The sequence below is a fragment of the Phyllobates terribilis genome, unplaced genomic scaffold (genome assembly GCF_046119375.1).
Source record: "Phyllobates terribilis strain yellow unplaced genomic scaffold, ASM4611937v1 Scaffold_4__5_contigs__length_816908805, whole genome shotgun sequence".
In the NCBI taxonomy this organism is placed as follows: domain Eukaryota; kingdom Metazoa; phylum Chordata; class Amphibia; order Anura; family Dendrobatidae; genus Phyllobates; species Phyllobates terribilis.
In genome coordinates this window covers 621071520-621090606 of record NW_027362764.1, presented here as the reverse complement: position 1 = coordinate 621090606, position 19087 = coordinate 621071520, and the positions used below count along the sequence as shown (strand labels likewise).

The 19087-nt window shown below is 40.3% G+C and overlaps 1 protein-coding gene across 2 annotated transcripts in view; it reads left to right on the top strand.

Annotated features, from left to right (window-relative positions):
• Window positions 1-17317, top strand: part of PLAG1 (PLAG1 zinc finger) — a 46329-nt gene extending 29012 nt beyond the window's left edge. Inside the window, exons 2-4 of one of the 2 annotated variants that reach the window (XM_073676734.1) lie at window positions 7280-7371; window positions 11814-12172; window positions 15260-17317. In XM_073676734.1, coding sequence (XP_073532835.1) covers window positions 11931-12172; window positions 15260-16511 — 1494 coding nt within the window. In that variant the 5' untranslated portion in view covers window positions 7280-7371; window positions 11814-11930 and the 3' untranslated portion in view covers window positions 16512-17317. Of the gene's footprint in view, window positions 1-7279; window positions 7412-11813; window positions 12173-15259 lie in introns of both variants that reach the window. The other variant, XM_073676733.1, reaches the window with a different exon arrangement.
• Window positions 17318-19087: the final 1770 nt, after the last annotated feature.

The following is a 19087-nucleotide window of genomic DNA, read 5'->3' as shown; positions in this document are numbered from 1 at the left end:
TCCTTTTCCAATTCGGCCCGACGAGCACTGTGGCTTAAGTGCTGGCCGGGGGACCTTTTAGACAAAGTCCAAGTTATGTTCTATTCCCTGTGAGGGTGATTATTTGTTCAGCCCCACTCTAGACAACATTCTGGATAAAGCAGGGGATCATAAAAAGCATTTTCCCACACTCTCCATCCCATCATATAAAAGATCTTTTCGGACTAGGAGGTTTATCTGTAGGAAGTCCCCTAAAGAGCAAAATAAATGGGAAGATAGGAGGAAAAAGAACAGAGGATTCATGTTTGGGGGTCCCTCCAATGATAATTGGAAGCCCTCCCAATGAAGTTTTTCCCCAGGTGGGAGGAATGGTATCCCTCTTTCTTCCGGCCGGGGAAAGGATCTCCAGCAGTGCCTGGATTTTGGGCCTGATAAAATCAGGTCTAAAATTACATTTCATGACAGTTCCCAGACAAAACTTTTTAGTAACTCCCTTACGGACCTCAGTAAAGTAGCAGTTAGCCCTAGAACAGGAGGTGTTAGGTCTCTTAGACAAAGCAGTCCTACAGGAAGTCCACCTATGGGAAAGAGGAGAAGATTTCAACTCCCTGATGTTCCAGGTGAAGAAACCAGATGGTATATTCAGGACGATTATAAACTTAAAGAAGCTGAACAAGTCACTGGAATCTCAAACTTTCAAAATGGAGACAATAAAGACAGCTATAAAAATCTTGTTTCCAGATTGTTTTATGGCCGTTCTGGACTTGAAGGACCCTTACTATCACGTCCCCATGCACAAAGACTAGACCGGACGCTATCAGGATACAGCTCTACCGTTCGGTCTGGCTGTCGCCAGAGTATTTACCAAGTTGGTGTCAGAAGTAATTTCACATCTGAGTGAGTGAGACATCCTGATTGTCCCATACCTGGATGATTTTTTGATTATGGGTTACTCCATACAGCAGTGCAAGGAACAGCTAGAGGAGGTCATGAACTCCTTAGTAGGGTTAGGTTGGCTTTTAAACCTGAAAAAATCAAGAACCAAGCCAAAAAGAGTGCAGAAGTTCTTGGGTCTCTTACTGAACTCTGAGAAACAAGAATGCCGCCTTTCAGAGGAGAAAAAACTAAAGATTATGAGCCAGATGTCCCGAGTGATAGATCTCCCCTCGATGACTCTGAGAAAGGCGATGTCCCTTCTAAGTTCCATGACCTCCTGCACACCGGCAGTTCAATGGGCCCAAATCCACACCAGGGGGTTACAGTGGGAAGTTTTGGATGCAGAGATTTGCCTAGGAGGGCACTTAAAAGGGCAGTTAACTCTATCCGGCAAGGCTGTTCTCTCTCTGGGTTGGTGGTTGGAGACAGACAGGTTATCCAGAGGGGTTCCATGGGTGAGCAGGATTACTCAGACTCTCACTACAGATGCAAGTCCCAGCGGATGGGGAGCTCATCTGGGGGACAAAATAGCTCAGGGGGTCTGGTCAAAGGAGCTCAGATCGGTTTCCTCAAACATGAAGGAACTACTGGCAGTGAAGTTCACCCTCTTAGAATTTCTAGACACTCTTCGGGGTCATCAGGTGAGTGTTTTCAGACAACCGGGTGGTGGTAGCTTATCTGAATCACCCGGGGGAACTCGTACCCGTACTTTGATGGCGGTAACAGACTTAATTTTCCAGTTAGCAGAAGGAAATCTCATGTCCATTTCAGCACTCCACATTAAGGGCACAGAGAACCAGAAGGCAGACCTCTTAAGCAGGACTCCTTTAAAGCAGGGCGAATGGGTGCTGAATCAGTCCATTTTTTCCCCCTATCATGGAGATGTGGGGTCTTCCTGTAATAGATCTCTTCGCCACCAGTCTAAAGACGAAAGTAGATGAGTTCTGCTTGATAGACCCAGGGGGGAACCCCTTTGCTCTGGGTGCCTTCATGATTCCATGGGATCACAGCCTAGCTTACGCCTTTCCTCCGGTCATCCTAATACTTGCTGTTCTAAGGAAGATCATGGCAGACAGGGCCAGGGTAATCCTAATCATTCCATTTTGGCCAAAAAGAACATGGTTTTATTGGCTAAGAGTGATGTCCATTACAGATCCTTGGGTGCTCCTGGAGCTTACGGATCTTCTTTCCCAGGGTCCAGTTTGTCATCCCCAGGTATCAAATCTGCACCTGACAGCCTGGAATTTGAGGGGACTCTCCTGAGGGATAGAGGGTTTTCCCAGAATCTGGTCTCTACTCTCCTCCAGAGCAGAAAACGTGTCATCACTAGAGCCTATGGGAAAACCTGGAGAAAATTCCTTTCCACTTCAGGGGCAAATCCCAAAGGGAAGATTCCTATCCTAGCGATCTTAGAGTTTCTACAAATGGTTTAGAACAAGGTTTAGCCACAATTACACTGAAAGTCCAGGTTGCTGCATTGGGGGCCCTGTACAATTATAATTTAGCAGAAGATCGCTGGGTAGCTAGATTCATAAAAGCTTCCACTAGATGTAGACCCATCATTAATCAGAGAGTACCACCTTGGGATTTAAATTTAGTCCTGTTAGCCTTACTCAAGCCTCCATTTGAACCTTTAGATAAATCTTCTCTTAAGAATTTGTCCCTCAAAACAGCATTGTTGGTAGCGTTGACTTTGGCCCGCAGGGTCAGCGATATCCAGGCCCTATCCGCTGGCCCTCCCTTTACACAGATCCTGGAGGATAGTTATTCTTAGGCCAGACCCAGTCTATTTGTCTAAGGTGACGTCTCGATTCCATAGGTTCCAGGAGGTTATTTTACCATCCTTTTGCCTAATCCTAAAAATAAAGGAAGAGAGTGTAGGAAGGATAGGGCTCTTTTTGTCTGTTTTCAGGGTCTTAGAAAGGGGCTAAAAGCCTCAAGAGGTACGTTGGCGATGTGGATAAGGGACGCTATCTCTCTGGCATACTCTTCAAGTGGGGGATCTGCTCCGGATGGTATAAGAGCTAACTCAACCCGAGCAGTGGCAACTTCCTGGGCGGAAAGATATGATGTCTCCATAGAGCAAATATGTAAGGTGGTGACATGGTCTTCACCCTCTACCTTTTACAAACATTATGGTTTGGATTTAACTTCTTCCTCTGAACTCCCCTTTGGGAGAAGCGTTCTGGAGGCGATTGTCCCTCCCTAGTATACAATTCTATGCAATTCTTTCCATGGTGCTGTCATGGGGGAGGGAGAAAGACGTAGCTACTTACCGGTAACGGGATTTCTCTGAGCCCATGATGGCACCCGTATATTCCCTCCCTGCACGCTTGATGAGCACACTTATTTGTTAATTTTGTTTTAATCACAAGGTGTTCCTGATAAGCATGACAATGACGTTGTTTTTGGTGTAATAACCAGAAGGTCCTCTTGTGCTCTGTAAACAACTGATTCTGGGAGAGGTACCGCCCTTTTTATCTGTAGGTTTCCTGTTCTTGAAGGGCGGATCCCCTCTCTCTCTGTGGTGCTGTCATGGGCTCAGAGAAATCCTGTTACCGGTAAGTAACTACGTCTTAATTTTTTCTGTTTTTTTACAGGGGATTAGGCATCAGGTGAGTATACTGTGTTTTTTTATTTTTAAAAAAATGATTAAAACAATGTGGATTTTTATTTCAAATAAAGGATTTTTTCAGGCCGTGTGTTTATTTCAAAACTCTTACTATGGAGTTAGTAATTGAGGGCATTTTATAGACTCCCTCCATTACTAACCTGGGCTTCATGTCAGCTGCCAATACAAGGGTGACATGAACCACCAACCCTATTACCCCACTTGCAACCGCACCAGGGCAAGTGGGAAAAGCGAGGCTAAGCGCCAGATTTGGCGCATCTCATGGATGCGCCATTTCTGGGGCTCCTCAGGGTTGATGTTATTAACCTCGGAGTTGGCCAGTATCCATGGCCCCTTCCCTGGCTATTAATATAAACTCACAGCTGTCTGTTTAGCCTTTGCTGGTTAGATTTTATAGGGGGACCCTACATTTAATTTTTTTTCTGAGGTTTCCCTGTAATCTAGCTAGGAAACGCTAAACAAACAGCTATTAATAGTGAAGGAACATTTTGGGATAATGGCCCCTTCCTAGGCTAGTAATATCAGCCCCCAGCGATTGGCTTTCCCTCTGCTGGTTATGAAAAGGACATTGGAGCCCACAACATTTTTTTAATTTCATTTTTCATTTTATTTCGTTTATAGGAAACCCCATGCCCACTGTACTTGTTTTTGGCGCTGTGTAAACTCACCCTCAGCATGTCATTTTCTGTCGCGGAGACGCAAGTCTCTGCAGCAGATTTTGACAGATTGAAATGTCATTACATGCGGTGCATCCGCATGTACTGACAAAACATGTGCGACATTAGAACGCAGCGTTTTGGACGCAGAGAAGATATGCTGCTTCTAAAGCGATGCTGGTTCCTGACTTGCCATGAAGGCTAACCAAACATCTGTGAGCTGTTATTAATAGCCAGGGAACATGTTGGCCTAATGGCCCCTTCCTAGGCTAAAAATAGCAGCCCTCAGCTACCCCAGAAATGGCACTTCATATTTGAATGGGATTAGGAGGTGTTGCTGACGCCAAGCCATAGGTTTAATGATGAAGAGGTGTCAGTCAGACAGCGTCATTACTAAACCTGTAAGTAAAGAGTTAAATAAACACACACAGAATAAAACACTTTATTTGAAATAAAACAGACACATTCTTTAATCATTTAAATTAACCAATATACTCACCTCAGGTCTGACGGTAATCCAAGGGTTAAAGTGATGTCCCACATTTCTTTTTTCATATATTTTTTAGCTCCAAAAAGCCTTCATTGCTGTACAAAAACGCATAAAAAAAGCATTTTTTTCCGTAGCGTTTTTGCTGACGAGATGCAGAAACCTTGCAGAAATTTTTGCAACTAAATACTCAGCATGTGTTCATAGCCTAATTAATGGTTCCCTGATTATTCTCAATGTTTCCCCTTGACTTTTTTTTTTTTAAATATATATTATTATTTTAAGACTATATCGTGGTTATGCCCACACCCCTTACTTGCCCAACCTAGGCCCCTGTGACTGTTTCTTATTCCCAAGAATGAAGAAAAACCTAAAGGGAAAGTGTTTTTAGGCTGTAGAAGAGGTTAAGAAAAAATAGCTGGAGGCACTTAACAGCATTAGTTCTCAAGAATATAAAAATGTTTAGAACAGTGGAAAAACCATTGGGGACAAGTGCAAATCATCTGATGGACAGTATTTTTAAGGGGATTACTGTTTTCAAGTTCTGAATAAAAAAAATGTAAATAGACAATTCTCACTTTTTTGAGTATCTTTTGTGTGTGTGTGTGTGTGTGTATAATATATTATACATATGCACACACGGGAAAATAAGTATTTGATACACTGCCGATTTTGCAAGTTTTCCAACCTACAAAGAATGAAGAGGTCTGTGATTCTTTATCGTAGGTACACTTCACCTGTGAGAGACAGAATCTAAAAATAAAAAACAGAAAATCACATTGAATGATTTTAAAATTAAATTGCATTTTATTGCATGAAATAAGTATTTGATCACCTACCTGCCAGCAAGAATTCTGTCTCTCACAGACCTGTTAGTTTTTCTTTAACAAGCCTTCCTACTCTTCACTCATTACCTGTATTAATTGCACCTGTTTGAACTCGTTACCTGTATAAGACACCTGTCCACCCAATCAATCACACTCCAACCTCTCCACCATGGCCAAGACGAAAGAGTTGTCTAAGAACACCAGGGACAAAATTGTAGACCTGCATAAGGCTGGGATGGGCTACAGGACAATAGGCAAGCAGCTTGGTAAGAAGGCAATAACTGTTGGTACAATTATTAGAAAATAGAAGAAACACAAGATGATTGTCAATCTTCCTCGGTCTAGAGCTTCGTGCAAGATTTCGCCTTGTGGGGTAAGGTCAGGAATCAGCCCATAACTACATGGAATAACCTGGTCAATAACCTGAGGAGAGCTGGGACCACAGTCTCAAACAGTACCCTTAGTAATGCACTACACTGTCATGGATTAAAATCCTGCAAGGCACGCAAGGTTTCCCCCTGCTCAGGCCAGCACATGTCCTGGCCCGTTTGCAGTTCGCCAATGACCAATTGGATGATGCAGAGGAGGCATGGGAGAAGGTTGGTGGTCAGAGGAGACCAAAATAAAACTTTTTGATATCAACTCCACCCTCTGTGTTTGGAGGAAGAAGGATGAGTACAACCCCAAGAACACCATCCCAACCGTGAAGCATGGTGAGGGGAAACCATACTTAGCGGGTGCTTTTCTGCAAAGGGGACAGGGCGGCAGCACTGTATTGAAGAGAGGATGGATGGGGTCATGTATCGCTAGATTTTGGTCAACAACCTCCTTCCCTCAGTAAGAGCATTGAAGATGGGTTGTGGCAGGGTCTTCCAGCATGACCATTACCTGAAACACACAACCAGGACTAAGGAGTGCCTCCTTAAGAAGCATTTCAAGGTCCTGGAGTGGCCTAGTTAGTCTCCTGACCTGAACCCAATAGAAAATCTTTGGAGGGATCTGAAACTAAATGTTGCCCAGCGACAGCCCCAAAACCTGAAAGATCTGGAGAAGATCTGTATGGAGGAGTGGGCCAAAATCCCTGCTGCAGTGTGTGCAAATTTGGTCAAGAACTACAGGAAACGTCTGACCTATGTAATTGCAAACAAAGGTTTCTGTACCGAATATTAAGTTCTGTTTTTCTATTGTATCAAATACTTAATTTGCATTTTATTGCATGAAATATGTAAAATCACACAATGTGATTTTTCTGGATTTTTTTTTAAACAGTTGAACTGTATCTACGATAAAAATTACAGACCACTCCATTCTTTGTAGGTGGGAAAACTTGCAAAATCGACAGTGTATCAAATACTTATCGTCTCCATTGTGTGTGTGTGTGTGTATGTATGTATGTATGATCTATATCGCACAATATTTAACATGTTAACTACCAAGCTTCTAAAGGAAAGGCATTGCTTTATATTGAGTTTCAGACAGGATCATGGCTTTTGCAGCTTGTAAAAATTGTGTGTCCCTGCACAAGGGTAAAAAGAAATCAGGTGGGTATCTTGTTGGTTTCTTTTAATGGCCAATGTGCTTTTACACTCGTTTAATGACCTCATTGTGACAGGACTTGAAGTGGCTATTTTCTGTCTAACATTCTTTTTTTATGTGGTTTTAAGATGACTATTAATAATAGACATTCTGCGTTTTGTAAAGCTTTGCTTTAATGAATATTTTTTTTTACAATATATAAAGTGTTCTTATTTTCCTTTTACAGATCTAAGAAAATGGAAACTTCTACCGTATGGTCTCCTCCAAGAAGTGCTAGCGGGACAGGTTAAGACCAGTAACCAGCTAAAGCGAATCCAGGTGTGAATGCATCGGAATTTATCCAAATACAAAATTTTAAGTATGATTTTTATTTCTCTAAATAGGATAGTATTTCATAACTATTGAGGACTTTTTTAACCCTTTATGATAGAGAACAATGATACTCAACCAAATGTGACAGAAACCCATGAAGCTAATTTCTCTTATGAGATCCAAAAATCAGCCAATTAAAGTGAATCTCAAAGTCACCTCTCCGAATATGTTTGTTTTACTAAATACTGTCATTGGAACACTGTGTTATGCTGTTCCTCTAATATCTTGAAAATGAATGGATATATTGACAAAGGGATGGTACTAGACATGAGCCGATCTGCCGAGATTCAAATTTGGTGAATTGCGCAGATTTTTAAATTGAATTCCAATTCGCAGTGAATTTATTCTCCCCGAATTGAATGTCCCATATTATACTTTAGGGTCTGGATAAACCCCACAACAGAATAATCGTAAGATGTAGAAAAAGAAACAGTTAATACGTCACTGCTCACCTCACCGACCACCCTTGCTGCTCTTTGTCCCTCTAAGGCTGTGTACCCACGATGCATTTAAGCGTTTCCACAGCGGCAATTCCGCTGCAGAAACACTTAAAAAAACTCTTGGTAGAAGGTCTGAAATGTTCCCCAATGATAATCCTCATGTGCTGTGCACATGCTGCGGAAATTTCCGCTGCGGATTATCATTGCGGAAAAATACGGAGCACTACTAATTATTTTGCGGAAGCTCTGAGTTTTCGCCGCCATGGACTTGCATTGGAACACATGGAATCCGCATCACTGCATCTGTACATGCGGAATCCATGCGTTTCAATGTGCGGATGGTACCCGGGTCTGGAGAAGAGGAGACTCTCCTCCGGACACGGGTAGCATAGAACCTGTAAAAAAAAAAAAAAGAATAAAATAAAAAATAAACATTTATACTTACCTTCTGATGGCCCCCGGTGTCTTTGTCTTGGCCTGCCGGCAGATCGCGGTGGACTCAAGGACCTGCGGTGACGTCATAGTCATGTGACGGGTCACGCGACCGCTGAATACGGCAGGTCCTTTAGTGTACCGCGAGCTGCCAGCAAGCTGAGACGCATCGAATAAAGACACCGGAGGCTATCAGAAGGTAAGTATAATATTTATTTTTTACCATTCTTTCGGTCACACTATATAAATCCATGCTGTTTGCATGGATTTATATAGTGTGACCAATTTGTCAAGCACTTTCCAAGTGATGCTAAAATCGCCTGGAAAGCGCTTGTCAATCCGCATGCGGAAATGCAAGTGAAGAACGCTTCACATCCGCATGTCCCTGGCAGGAAAACACATGTACAATCCGCATGTACAATCCGCATGCGTTTTTTCTGCCAGGGAGATGCAGAAACGCTCAGGAAAAAATCCAGAGCATTTCCGCATCGTGGGCACATAGCCTAATAGTCCTGGGGACCTCTTCTTACCACTACCCCATGCTGAAACCTCATCACACTGGGACATGTGGCTGTGACCAGGCCCTGGGATCCCTGAGCATGCTTATTGATAAATTGTGATGACATGCATACACAGAGATGTCAGTGAAGAGGGCTGCGGAATCGGCACACAGCAATGGTAAGAAGCGCCGAGGATCATATCGGGGTGGCCATAGAGGTGAGCGATGAGGGGCGTATTAGTTGTGTTTTTGTTCTTTTTGTTAACCTTTTGTCAGCCCTCTGTGGTTCAGCAAAATGGCTGCTAGCAAATGAGAATAAATCCGTATTTTGGACAATAAGGATTTTTGTAGAATTAGAGTATAAATCAAGTCCACTTGAATAAATAAGGCCATCTCAAGGTGGTACCAATTTTGGTATGGGAATACCCCTTTTGCCAGAAAAATTGAAACATCCAGTTGTCCGTTTATTCCAAAAGTTTTAACCAGAGGAACCACACAATACAGAGCTAAGAGAAAATACTTTTTTAAGTGTTACTTAATGAGAAGTGTCAGCTTTTCTTCACAGCAGGTTTTATTCAGTTTTTTTCATGCCGTTTTTGAAGCCAAAATCAAGAGTATAACCTAAAATGGAAGAAAGTGTAGATGACTGCTAATGTTGATCACACCCCTATTTTTGGCTTGAAAAACTTCATAAAGAAGCTTAAAATAATAAAAATCTGCTCCTGTACAGGTACCCTTAAGGGTATGTGCACACGGCGTATTTTTTTTAAGGCAGTTTCCAATGAGAATTCGCCTGAAAATACGTTGCAAAAGAACCTTCTAAAATGTACATAATGTACAGCCATGTCAAGACAACATTGCTGTGTACATGTTCCAACCTATATAATAAATTTTATTCGTTTTGAAATATGTTATTACAGAAATCCAATTCTTTTTGATCGATCATTATAAAAATTCTCAATTCTGAGGTAAAATCTGTATTCAGTGAAGACAGACTTTCCCATTGCTGACAGATTTTACCTCAGAATTGAATTGAATTTTGATAATGACCAATTTTGGTGGAGAAAGAAGCAGATTTCTCTGATAAGATATATTACAAAGTTGCTTATTTTCATTTGTACTATTGATTTATGAAATAAAAATTAAACCGGGTTACTCTTTTAACAGTATAGAGGGAAAGCAGCTTCGCCTGGGAAAACTCTTTGGCTGCAAGACCGTGTGCGCATACCCTAATAGATTACCTATTATAGACTTTCTTAAATACACGATCATAGTAATTTTATTTGCATCAGGTCTTTTTCATTTTGCTTCTGCTTTATTTTATATTGCATCATAAGTAGTATATGGCTAATACAAATAAAATGCAATACATTACAACTGTAGGATAACTCGCATGATGTCAGGCATCTTTATGTGTAGTTGGGTGCCCCTACAAGCACCTAGGAATAAGCTGCTCTAGGAACAACTGCCAATCAATTATTCTGCTTCTTTTGCCCACACAGCACACCACCACTATATTTTTACGTGTCTTTTATCTGTTTACATCATGTTGTTGCGGTTTTTACACTTTGACCTTTTTTGACATGTCATGGAGTTTTATTGGTAGATCACATCATAGTCCTTAAACTTTTGTACTTTTGCTGATTCACAAAACTCTATAGCTCTGACTCATGAGATTTTTATAATCTCTGGATTTAACACACTAAACAAAGCTCTGTTAATTTTTAATGGAAAATTTTAAACATGGTTTCAAAGGCCTCCAGTAAGTGAGCGGTTCTGGATTGGTTTCTAGGCATCAAAAGCTGGCCATAGATGTTCAATCAATGTCAACCATACCCAATGATTTTGGCGGGTCCATCCGACCATCTGATGTGTATAAAATCCCCTGATTTCCCGCTGATGGCAAATGTCAGGGGAGAAAATAGTGATGTTGGATTTCTACATGCCCAGTCCTTTTATTCTCAATGAAAGTAATCTACTGCCAGAAGAGTCTGCCAGCGACTTACTTGCCTCCCCCATGCCAACCACATGCTTGTCAGACAGATTCCACCAGAGTGTGGTGGTTAGAAAGCGTAGCTGTCAAATAAGCACTCTTGGGCCGGCCTTAGAGCCATTGCCTTTTTTCTAGCCTTAAAGTGATCCAACATCATTTGCTGCACTAGTCTTGGGGCATTTAACAATATATTTAAATCTAGCTATACACATAAACTAAAAGGTAGTAAAATACCTATTCCATTGTTCCCATGTGAGATAAGATCCAGCTATAGGTTCCAAGGCTCGTTTACAAAGGGCAACTTGTGGCATTAAACGACCACTGGTCAGCTACATGTTTTCTAATTGTCAGTCATTTAATTGCTTTTTTAGACAGACCAACCACTTTTTCGATACGCACCGAAAGATCAGTAATAGATTGTTCTGGGCACATAGACTTTCATTGTTCTCAGAAGCATGGGTCCTGTTTACATAGAAATATGTGCTGCCGAGAACGATTATTTTTAAGCAGGCTCAAAAATAATTTTACCCTACTAAGGAGTGTTTTGCTCATTTGTCAGGTGATTGGCAGCCGGTTTACAATGGCCGATTATCCAAGGAACATTCATTTATGATGATCGGCTAGTGTAAACACACCTTGAGTCAACAGTTTTTCCACATTGAAATAAACATACACATTTATGGCGGAATCCAATGAAATAGGTGTTGGATGGATTAGTGTTTGGTCGATGCCTAGATAGATACTGGAGAGCTTTAGCTATTTTGCCATGTGTAATGCCTTTTGAGAACTATAAATATGGTATTGTATTACAAGTCTATGTATTTATAACCATTAGCATTACCAAACTTGTGTAGTATCTTAATCATGAATACATTATAATACTTTGATTGGAACCAAAAATTCTGTGTGTATGTGTAAGTTTTTCTTTTTTATTGGTTTCTTTTTTTTTCTAATGCTTACAGCAGCATTTCTTAGCTTACAGCTCCATTATATCATAGTTATTTTATATTTTTTCTTTTTTCAGTCCCAATTTGTTTTTTTTTTCGACCACATGGAACTTGCGAAGCCACCAAAAACGCTGTCACTTAGTGGAGTTGGGCAGTTGCCAGTTGTCCAACAAGAAGGCCTGGTTTAGGCTGCGATGGCCACTGTCATTCCGGGTGATTTCACAGAAGTAAGAGATACCCAGAAAATCCCTTCAGGGAAGCGTAAACGTGGTGAAACAAAACCAAGAAAAAACTTCCCTTGCCAACTGTGTGACAAGGCATTTAACAGTGTTGAAAAATTAAAAGTCCATTCTTACACTCACACAGGAGAGAGGCCCTACAAGTGCACGCAACAAGACTGCACCAAGGCCTTTGTTTCTAAATACAAATTATTAAGGTATACGTTCTTATTTATCTTTCTACTTACATTAAAGATTAAAGTGTTGGGAACTCCTTGTACCTCTGAACTCTGTCTCATTCGGGTGCCCTTTGTGGATATATTAGAATGAAATGCCTGTAATTAAAGGGGTTATCTGGCTTTGGGCTACAAGTCTACAATCAATCTATGTAACTGCAGACTTGTGAATCCTCACAGCGCGCGCACTGTGCGCTATGAGAATTCTCTGGTCCTGGGAGCTGGCGGTCAGGTGAACGCAAGTATTCAATTTGCGTACTTCCAACCACATTCTGCCTAGACTTGTCCAGCCTCTCTCAATACACTTGCATTGATCAAGGCCGCCCCCATCTAGTCGGCATGTGACCAGATGTATGCAAATCACATACTTGTGGTCACGTGTCCGCCGCACCCAGCAGTGGAGAAGCCTCACAGCATGCAGTGTGCGCGCTCTGAAGATTCACAAGTTTGCAGTTGCATAGTGACTGCGAACTTGTAGCCTAAGGCCGGATAACCCCTTTAACTCATGTGCCTACCCTCAGAGTTGTCGTTAATTAGAGTTTAGTGCTAGCAGGCTTACTTTGTCTTTGGTATGTAAGGTCCAAAAGCCACTCTGCCAGATAAAAAGACATATTATAAAATAGTACATGTATGATGAGTTGAGAAACCGGAGCTAAAATAATATTATGGCTCAACTATGTACAGTATAAGGGAGTTTGTTAAAGGGACCCTCCCTACATTTCTCATGTATAATCACACTGCCTGGTGCCCTCCCACTGGCTCCCCCATTGAAACTGCTGGCACAGGGAGGTGTGGCAGGTCTAATCCATGCCTCCACAGTATCTGAAATATGGAGGAGGCGAGGTTCAGACTTACAATGCATTCCTCATGCCAACTTCCATCTTGGGTGCAGGAAGACCAGAATGTCCATCTCAGCGGAGGAGACAAGCAGGGCACTAGGCAATGACTGAAAAATGTATTGTCATTTTCATTGTTAGGATGGAGGGTCACTTTAAGTTTCATATACAGTTAAGTGAAATGTGCTTAAAGGTGTGGTCCGAAACTAAATTTTATTTTATTTCTATATCTTTATCTACTGGCATAATCTAATCTTTTTTTTCCAGTATACTTAAATTTAAAAAATCTCTATCGTTCCCTCACTATGCTCTAACGACGTCTTTATTTTTTTTTACTACTTTCTTTGTGATAACGCTTTATTTGAGAATCCTAGTGTATGCTGGAATACTTTAAATGAGTCGTCATCGGGCAGAAGCTGCCGTCACTGCCGCAGCCTCTGCCCACATCCTGTAACAAAGCATCATCAGTGACGCCTGCTTCAGCGGCTGGGCAAGTCTCTGCTCTAATGAGCATGCGTTAGTTGTCAATTCAGACGGCTGCTCAGTAGGATCTTGTCACTGTGCACTGTTCCTCTCGGTGCACAGTGACAGTGTGCTTTCTCACCTGCTCTGATCAGAATTGACAAGCTGGCAACAGAGTGCACTGTCCTTACACATTATAAGAAGGGAATGAGAGAGCAAAGGCCAGCGCCACCCCCACAAGGGAGACTTAGGATTAAAATAAAATGTAACTTATTTTTCAGACTATAAAATGCACTTTTTTATCCAAAAATTTGGGAGGAAAATGGGTGTGCGTCTCATAGTCGAAATGTAGCTTACAGGAGGAGGGGGGGGTCTGCAGTGGTGGAGTAGGGTCACAGGAGGCAGGAGCAGGGTCACGGCTCCCGGAAGTTGACTGCATCAGGAATGGGGCGATACCGCGAGCCCTGGGCTGGGAGGAGGGGGTGTCACGGCGGTGCTAGGCTGGAGTCCCCACTGTTCACACTGACCTCACAGTGGGCTTAAGAAAAATGGCGGTTTCGGCGCATGCACAGATTTAGATCTCTGTTCAGTGATGAGTCGAGATCTCAATCTGCGCATGCACCGCCTCCAGTGCAATTTTACTGTAGACTGCCAGGAGGTCAATGTGTGCAGCGTGGACTCTGCTCCTGCCTCGCACCGCCGGGACACCCCCCTTTTCCTAGCCCAGGGCCCACAGCATCGCCCCACTCCTGCTGTCAAATGATGTAAATGTGACCCTGCTCCTGCCTCCGATGACCCCACTCCACCGCTGCCACACTCCAGTAAGCTGTATTTGGACCGTAAGACGCACGGAAAAAAAAAACTTTTAAGCTATTTTCCTCCTCTAAACTTGGGGTGCATTTTAGGTTTCGGTGCGTCTTGTTAATGGAAAAAGACAGTAGTTTTGGACCAACCCTTTAGCACATGGCCTGAGGAGAAAAGTACTGTGATGAGATATTTAGCAGCGTATGAACCTGGTACAACTTTAAAACACGATACCAGAATGAGTCTGTGTTTGGAGGTAGGGAGAAACCCAATACTTTTGGCACAACAATTACTTCTTCTTTTTTTTTTTTTTTTTTTTTTTTTAGTATTGCCCAGTATTTTTAATTTGTTTCTGCACACTTTCAGCCTTTACAAGCTGTACATTGAATTATCTTTCAAATGTCAATATATTAAGATTTTATCAAGGAAAAACAGGATGCTGAAGGGTAAAACTGTGCCTTAAAGGAAACCTGACAGGTCCCCTGATTGTCCCTAACTGCTATTATAGCGTGATGTCTGCAGATTTCTTTAATCTGTCAAGGTTTTTTATGTGCAATACTAATTCTATAGTATTTGACAAATGTAAATTTCATCTTTAGAATTACATGTACAAATGAAGATGTACTAGTTTAGCGGGAATTGCTTCCACCAAACTAGTCCTGCCTTGGGCATGATTGACTGTCTGCATACAATTTTTGGTAGGATAGGAACATTATGCCGTCTGGCAGTCACGTTTAGGAAGCTGTGATGAGATGATCAGAGGCAGGACTAGTCCGTCTACATTTACAAATGTATGTCTCAGATTAAAAGTACGTTTTTCAACACTGCAGCAAAGCACATTGTTACAATAAAGAAATCTGCACCCATACTTCTATAGTAGGTTCCCTTTAAAAAGTTTCTAATACAAATTGATGTTTTTCTGCTTCGTTTTGATTAGTTGTTTATGTATTTTTCTCTGTATTTGAAGGCATATGGCTACACATTCTCCAGAGAAAACCCACAAGTGTAATTATTGTGAGAAAATGTTTCACCGGAAAGATCACCTAAAGAATCACCTTCATACTCATGATCCCAACAAAGAAGCATTTAAGTGTGACGAATGTGGGAAGAACTACAATACAAAGCTGGGGTTTAAACGTCACTTGGCCTTGCACGCTGCTACAAGTGGAGACCTCACGTGTAAAGTATGTCTGCAGACTTTTGAAAGCACAGTGGTGCTGCTAGAGCACCTAAAGACCCATGCAGGCAAATCTTCCAGTGGTGTTAAGGAGAAAAAACACCAATGCGAGCATTGTGATCGTCGCTTTTACACCCGCAAAGACGTCCGCAGACACATGGTAGTGCACACTGGGAGAAAAGACTTCCTATGTCAGTATTGTGCACAGAGGTTTGGGCGTAAGGATCATCTAACCCGTCATATGAAGAAAAGTCACAATCAAGAACTGCTGAAAGTGAAAACAGAACCTATGGATCTGTTGGATCATTTCACCTGCAGTGTTCCTATAAAAGATGAGCTGCTTCCCGTGATGTCCTTATCTTCCAGTGAGCTGACATCAAAGCCATTTACAAACAGTTTACAGTTGAACCTCTATAACACACACATTCAGTCCATGCAGAGTTCTGCAGCAACACACCAAATGGTTGCTCCACCAATGTCTTTAGGCATGCCATGCCCTATAGATATGGATCCTGTCCATCCTTCTCACCAGCTTTCGCTGAAGTATCCACTCAACTCTACCTCATATGCAGTTTCAATGCCCGATAAGGAACAACCATTGAAAGTGGAGATTGAAAGTTACCTTATGGAATTGCAAAGTGGCATGACGCCCTCCTCCCAGGAGTCTCCGTCATCATCTAAGTTAGGTTTGGCTCAAGTAGGGCCATTAGATGATGGTTCTGATGGAGTATCCCTCTCTAAAAGTTCTGTATCGATTAGCGAACCCCTTAATACATCTTCATTGGACTTTAATCAGCTGTTTAATTTCATACCAGCCAATGGTCCACCTTACAGTGCGCCTGTATCCATTGGGAGTTTAGGAATGGGATACTCACAAGAGGAGGCCAGTTCTTCAATGGCCCAGCTGCCCCCACAAGCACAGGATCCTCAAGACCCGAGCAATAATATATGTTTTGGTTCTTTACACTCACTATCCTCTGCTTTTACAAGCAACCTAAATACAACCACGACATTGCCACGATTTCATCAAGCTTTCCAGTAGGACTAAATACAATGGATTGCTATTATTATTTTTTTAATCTTAGTGCCAATGAAACGGCTTTTGAAACACCTCTCATAGTCTATTCATTAACAATCTCGTTAAGCCAGTACATTGTCTTAATTGTTTACTTTGGTATTAGACGCCTTACTATATGTGGTCGTATTTTATACTGCCAGCTGTGTCTTGGTTTTCATTTTTGTTTTTACCTGTAGAAATAGATCTTTTGGGTTCAACTTCCTAGCAGTGAAATTCCACGTGAAGAAGAATCTGTGGCCGAAAATTCAATGGTTTTATGAAAACACCTACTATACTTTAATATCAGCGGTGATGAGTCAAATCCATCTCCTTTTTTTTTTCTTTTTTTTTTTTTTTTTTTTCAATTGGCAAAATGTAAGGGATGATATGCACTCGGCCGGCAAGCAACTTCAGTATTATGCAATACAATCGTTTGTAAAATGTTGGTTGCACTTTTGCATGAAACAGATTTAGGAATTTAATTCTTCGGCAAAATTTTTTCTTCACGTCCCTCGTTTGGCATTTAAATTCTCGTGTGCCTTGTTTTTTAAATCTAATTTTTTTTTTTTTTCTAAATACCAATTTTTGCCCGAAGATTGTATGAAAATGCCTCAACCGGTAGTATTTGACTACTACATATGTGCCTTCAATAAGCCAGTGTCCTTTATACCTATATATGTTTTATTCTATGCGACTATCCTTTTGAATGGTACTGTACTGCCATTCATCAGATATACGCTGCCAGCACTTGCAAATATATATATATATATATATATATATATATATATATATATATATATATATATATATATATATATATATATATATATATAATATAATATAATATACTTTTTTCTCATTACCAAGATTTCAAATCAGGACTCGATGGAGTTGCGTAAAAGCATATTGCTTACACCACTTTGCTTGGTAACTGTTATATCATGCCCCATCAACATGCTCCGCTATCTGTTAGGCATTAGGAAGAAAAACAGAGTCTATAGCCGAAGAGTTACATGGTTAATATATATGAATATATATATATATATAAAAAATAAATTAGATATAATAATGCATACCAGATGAAATGTGGCAGGGCATAAATATAAACGTTATGGAAATTTTAAAGATTTCCATTTTATTTTCTTAGTAAGACGTTTTAGCTATATTTTTCCTGTAACTGTAAATATTCAGTGTATGTCTAACAGTATTTTCTCTTAAAGGCATTATATAGTAGGAATAGTATTTTTAAAATGCAAATAGCTTTTTGTGTTTCAGAGTTTTTAAAGCAAAAATTAAAAGTAAAAAAAGACAAAAATAAGAAAATCTGTGCTTATGAATTGCACACACAGCTCTGATTAAAACTTCATCCTATAGTTTCTATGAAACAAATTAAAGGCCTTCATTGAGCAAGTAGTGTTCAACGTTGCCTCTTTTCTTTTTTTCTTTTTTTTTTCAAAGTAAAAATAAAATATAGAAGGGAATATCTGAAATATTTGTTAGTAACCATTTTGCAGGAAGGTTTTTTTTTTGTTTTTTTTTTTTTCTTGTGGTAATACGTGCTCATATTGCCCTACTGCTCGTACTTTAATTTCTACATAGTACACATTGTGATATGTGCTTGGTATTTTTGTTTGAAATTAATAATTGTAGGTTTTTAGGTATATTTTTATTTGTTTTATTTTTTTGTGCACAAGATGGTTTAGAGTATAACAAATATTTCCCAGTTTCAGACTCTTTTTCATTCCCATTTATTTGTATCCAGATATTAGTCAGATCTCATAAAAAAATTAAAAAAAAACATTTTTTTTTATATGCCACCTTTATGTGGGCTAAATTAAAAATGTTTCCACGTGTCTGCTTCATGGCCTTTTATATTGGATTTTTGGGGGGGGGCAAATAAAATAAAAAGTGCCATATATTTATATTATAATAGTATACTATGTTACAGTTACTATGTGGATATAGAACTTTTTATGTATTTGTATGTATATATATTTTATATATATATAAAACTTGCGCCAATGCCCTTAAAGGAATAAATAGCCAAATTGTTGCATTTTTATTCAAAGAATATTTTTTTTTTTTTCTTTCAAAGAATTGTATTTCATTCAGAAAAAAAAGACAATATGTTGAACCTTTTTAATAGGTCATCATGGCTTAAGGTGGGCTATGTAACAGTTGTCTTACCCTAAATGAAAAATATCTAAGCAATTAATTTCATAATGCCTTAATAATTAGCCCCACTCTGCATCATATCCATATTTTTATTTTCCAATAACTTTTTTTCTTGTCTACTTATGCCTCTTTTAAGTAGTGGACATGCATTCTAATACTTATAGGATCACTGGATGAGTCCATTACAGAAAGGGTTAATCGCCATATTTTCTTCTATGCTATTCTGTACGTTTGTTGCATGGCCAAGCTCTAATTTGTGGATTACAATGACTTAATTCATTTAGCCAGTACTTTATTTTTTTTTTGCATTATCGTATGCTGAGTGATACATGAGCCAGAGCTGTTTTTGCATTGAGGATATGAATGTTAAGAAGACCTAATTTCGG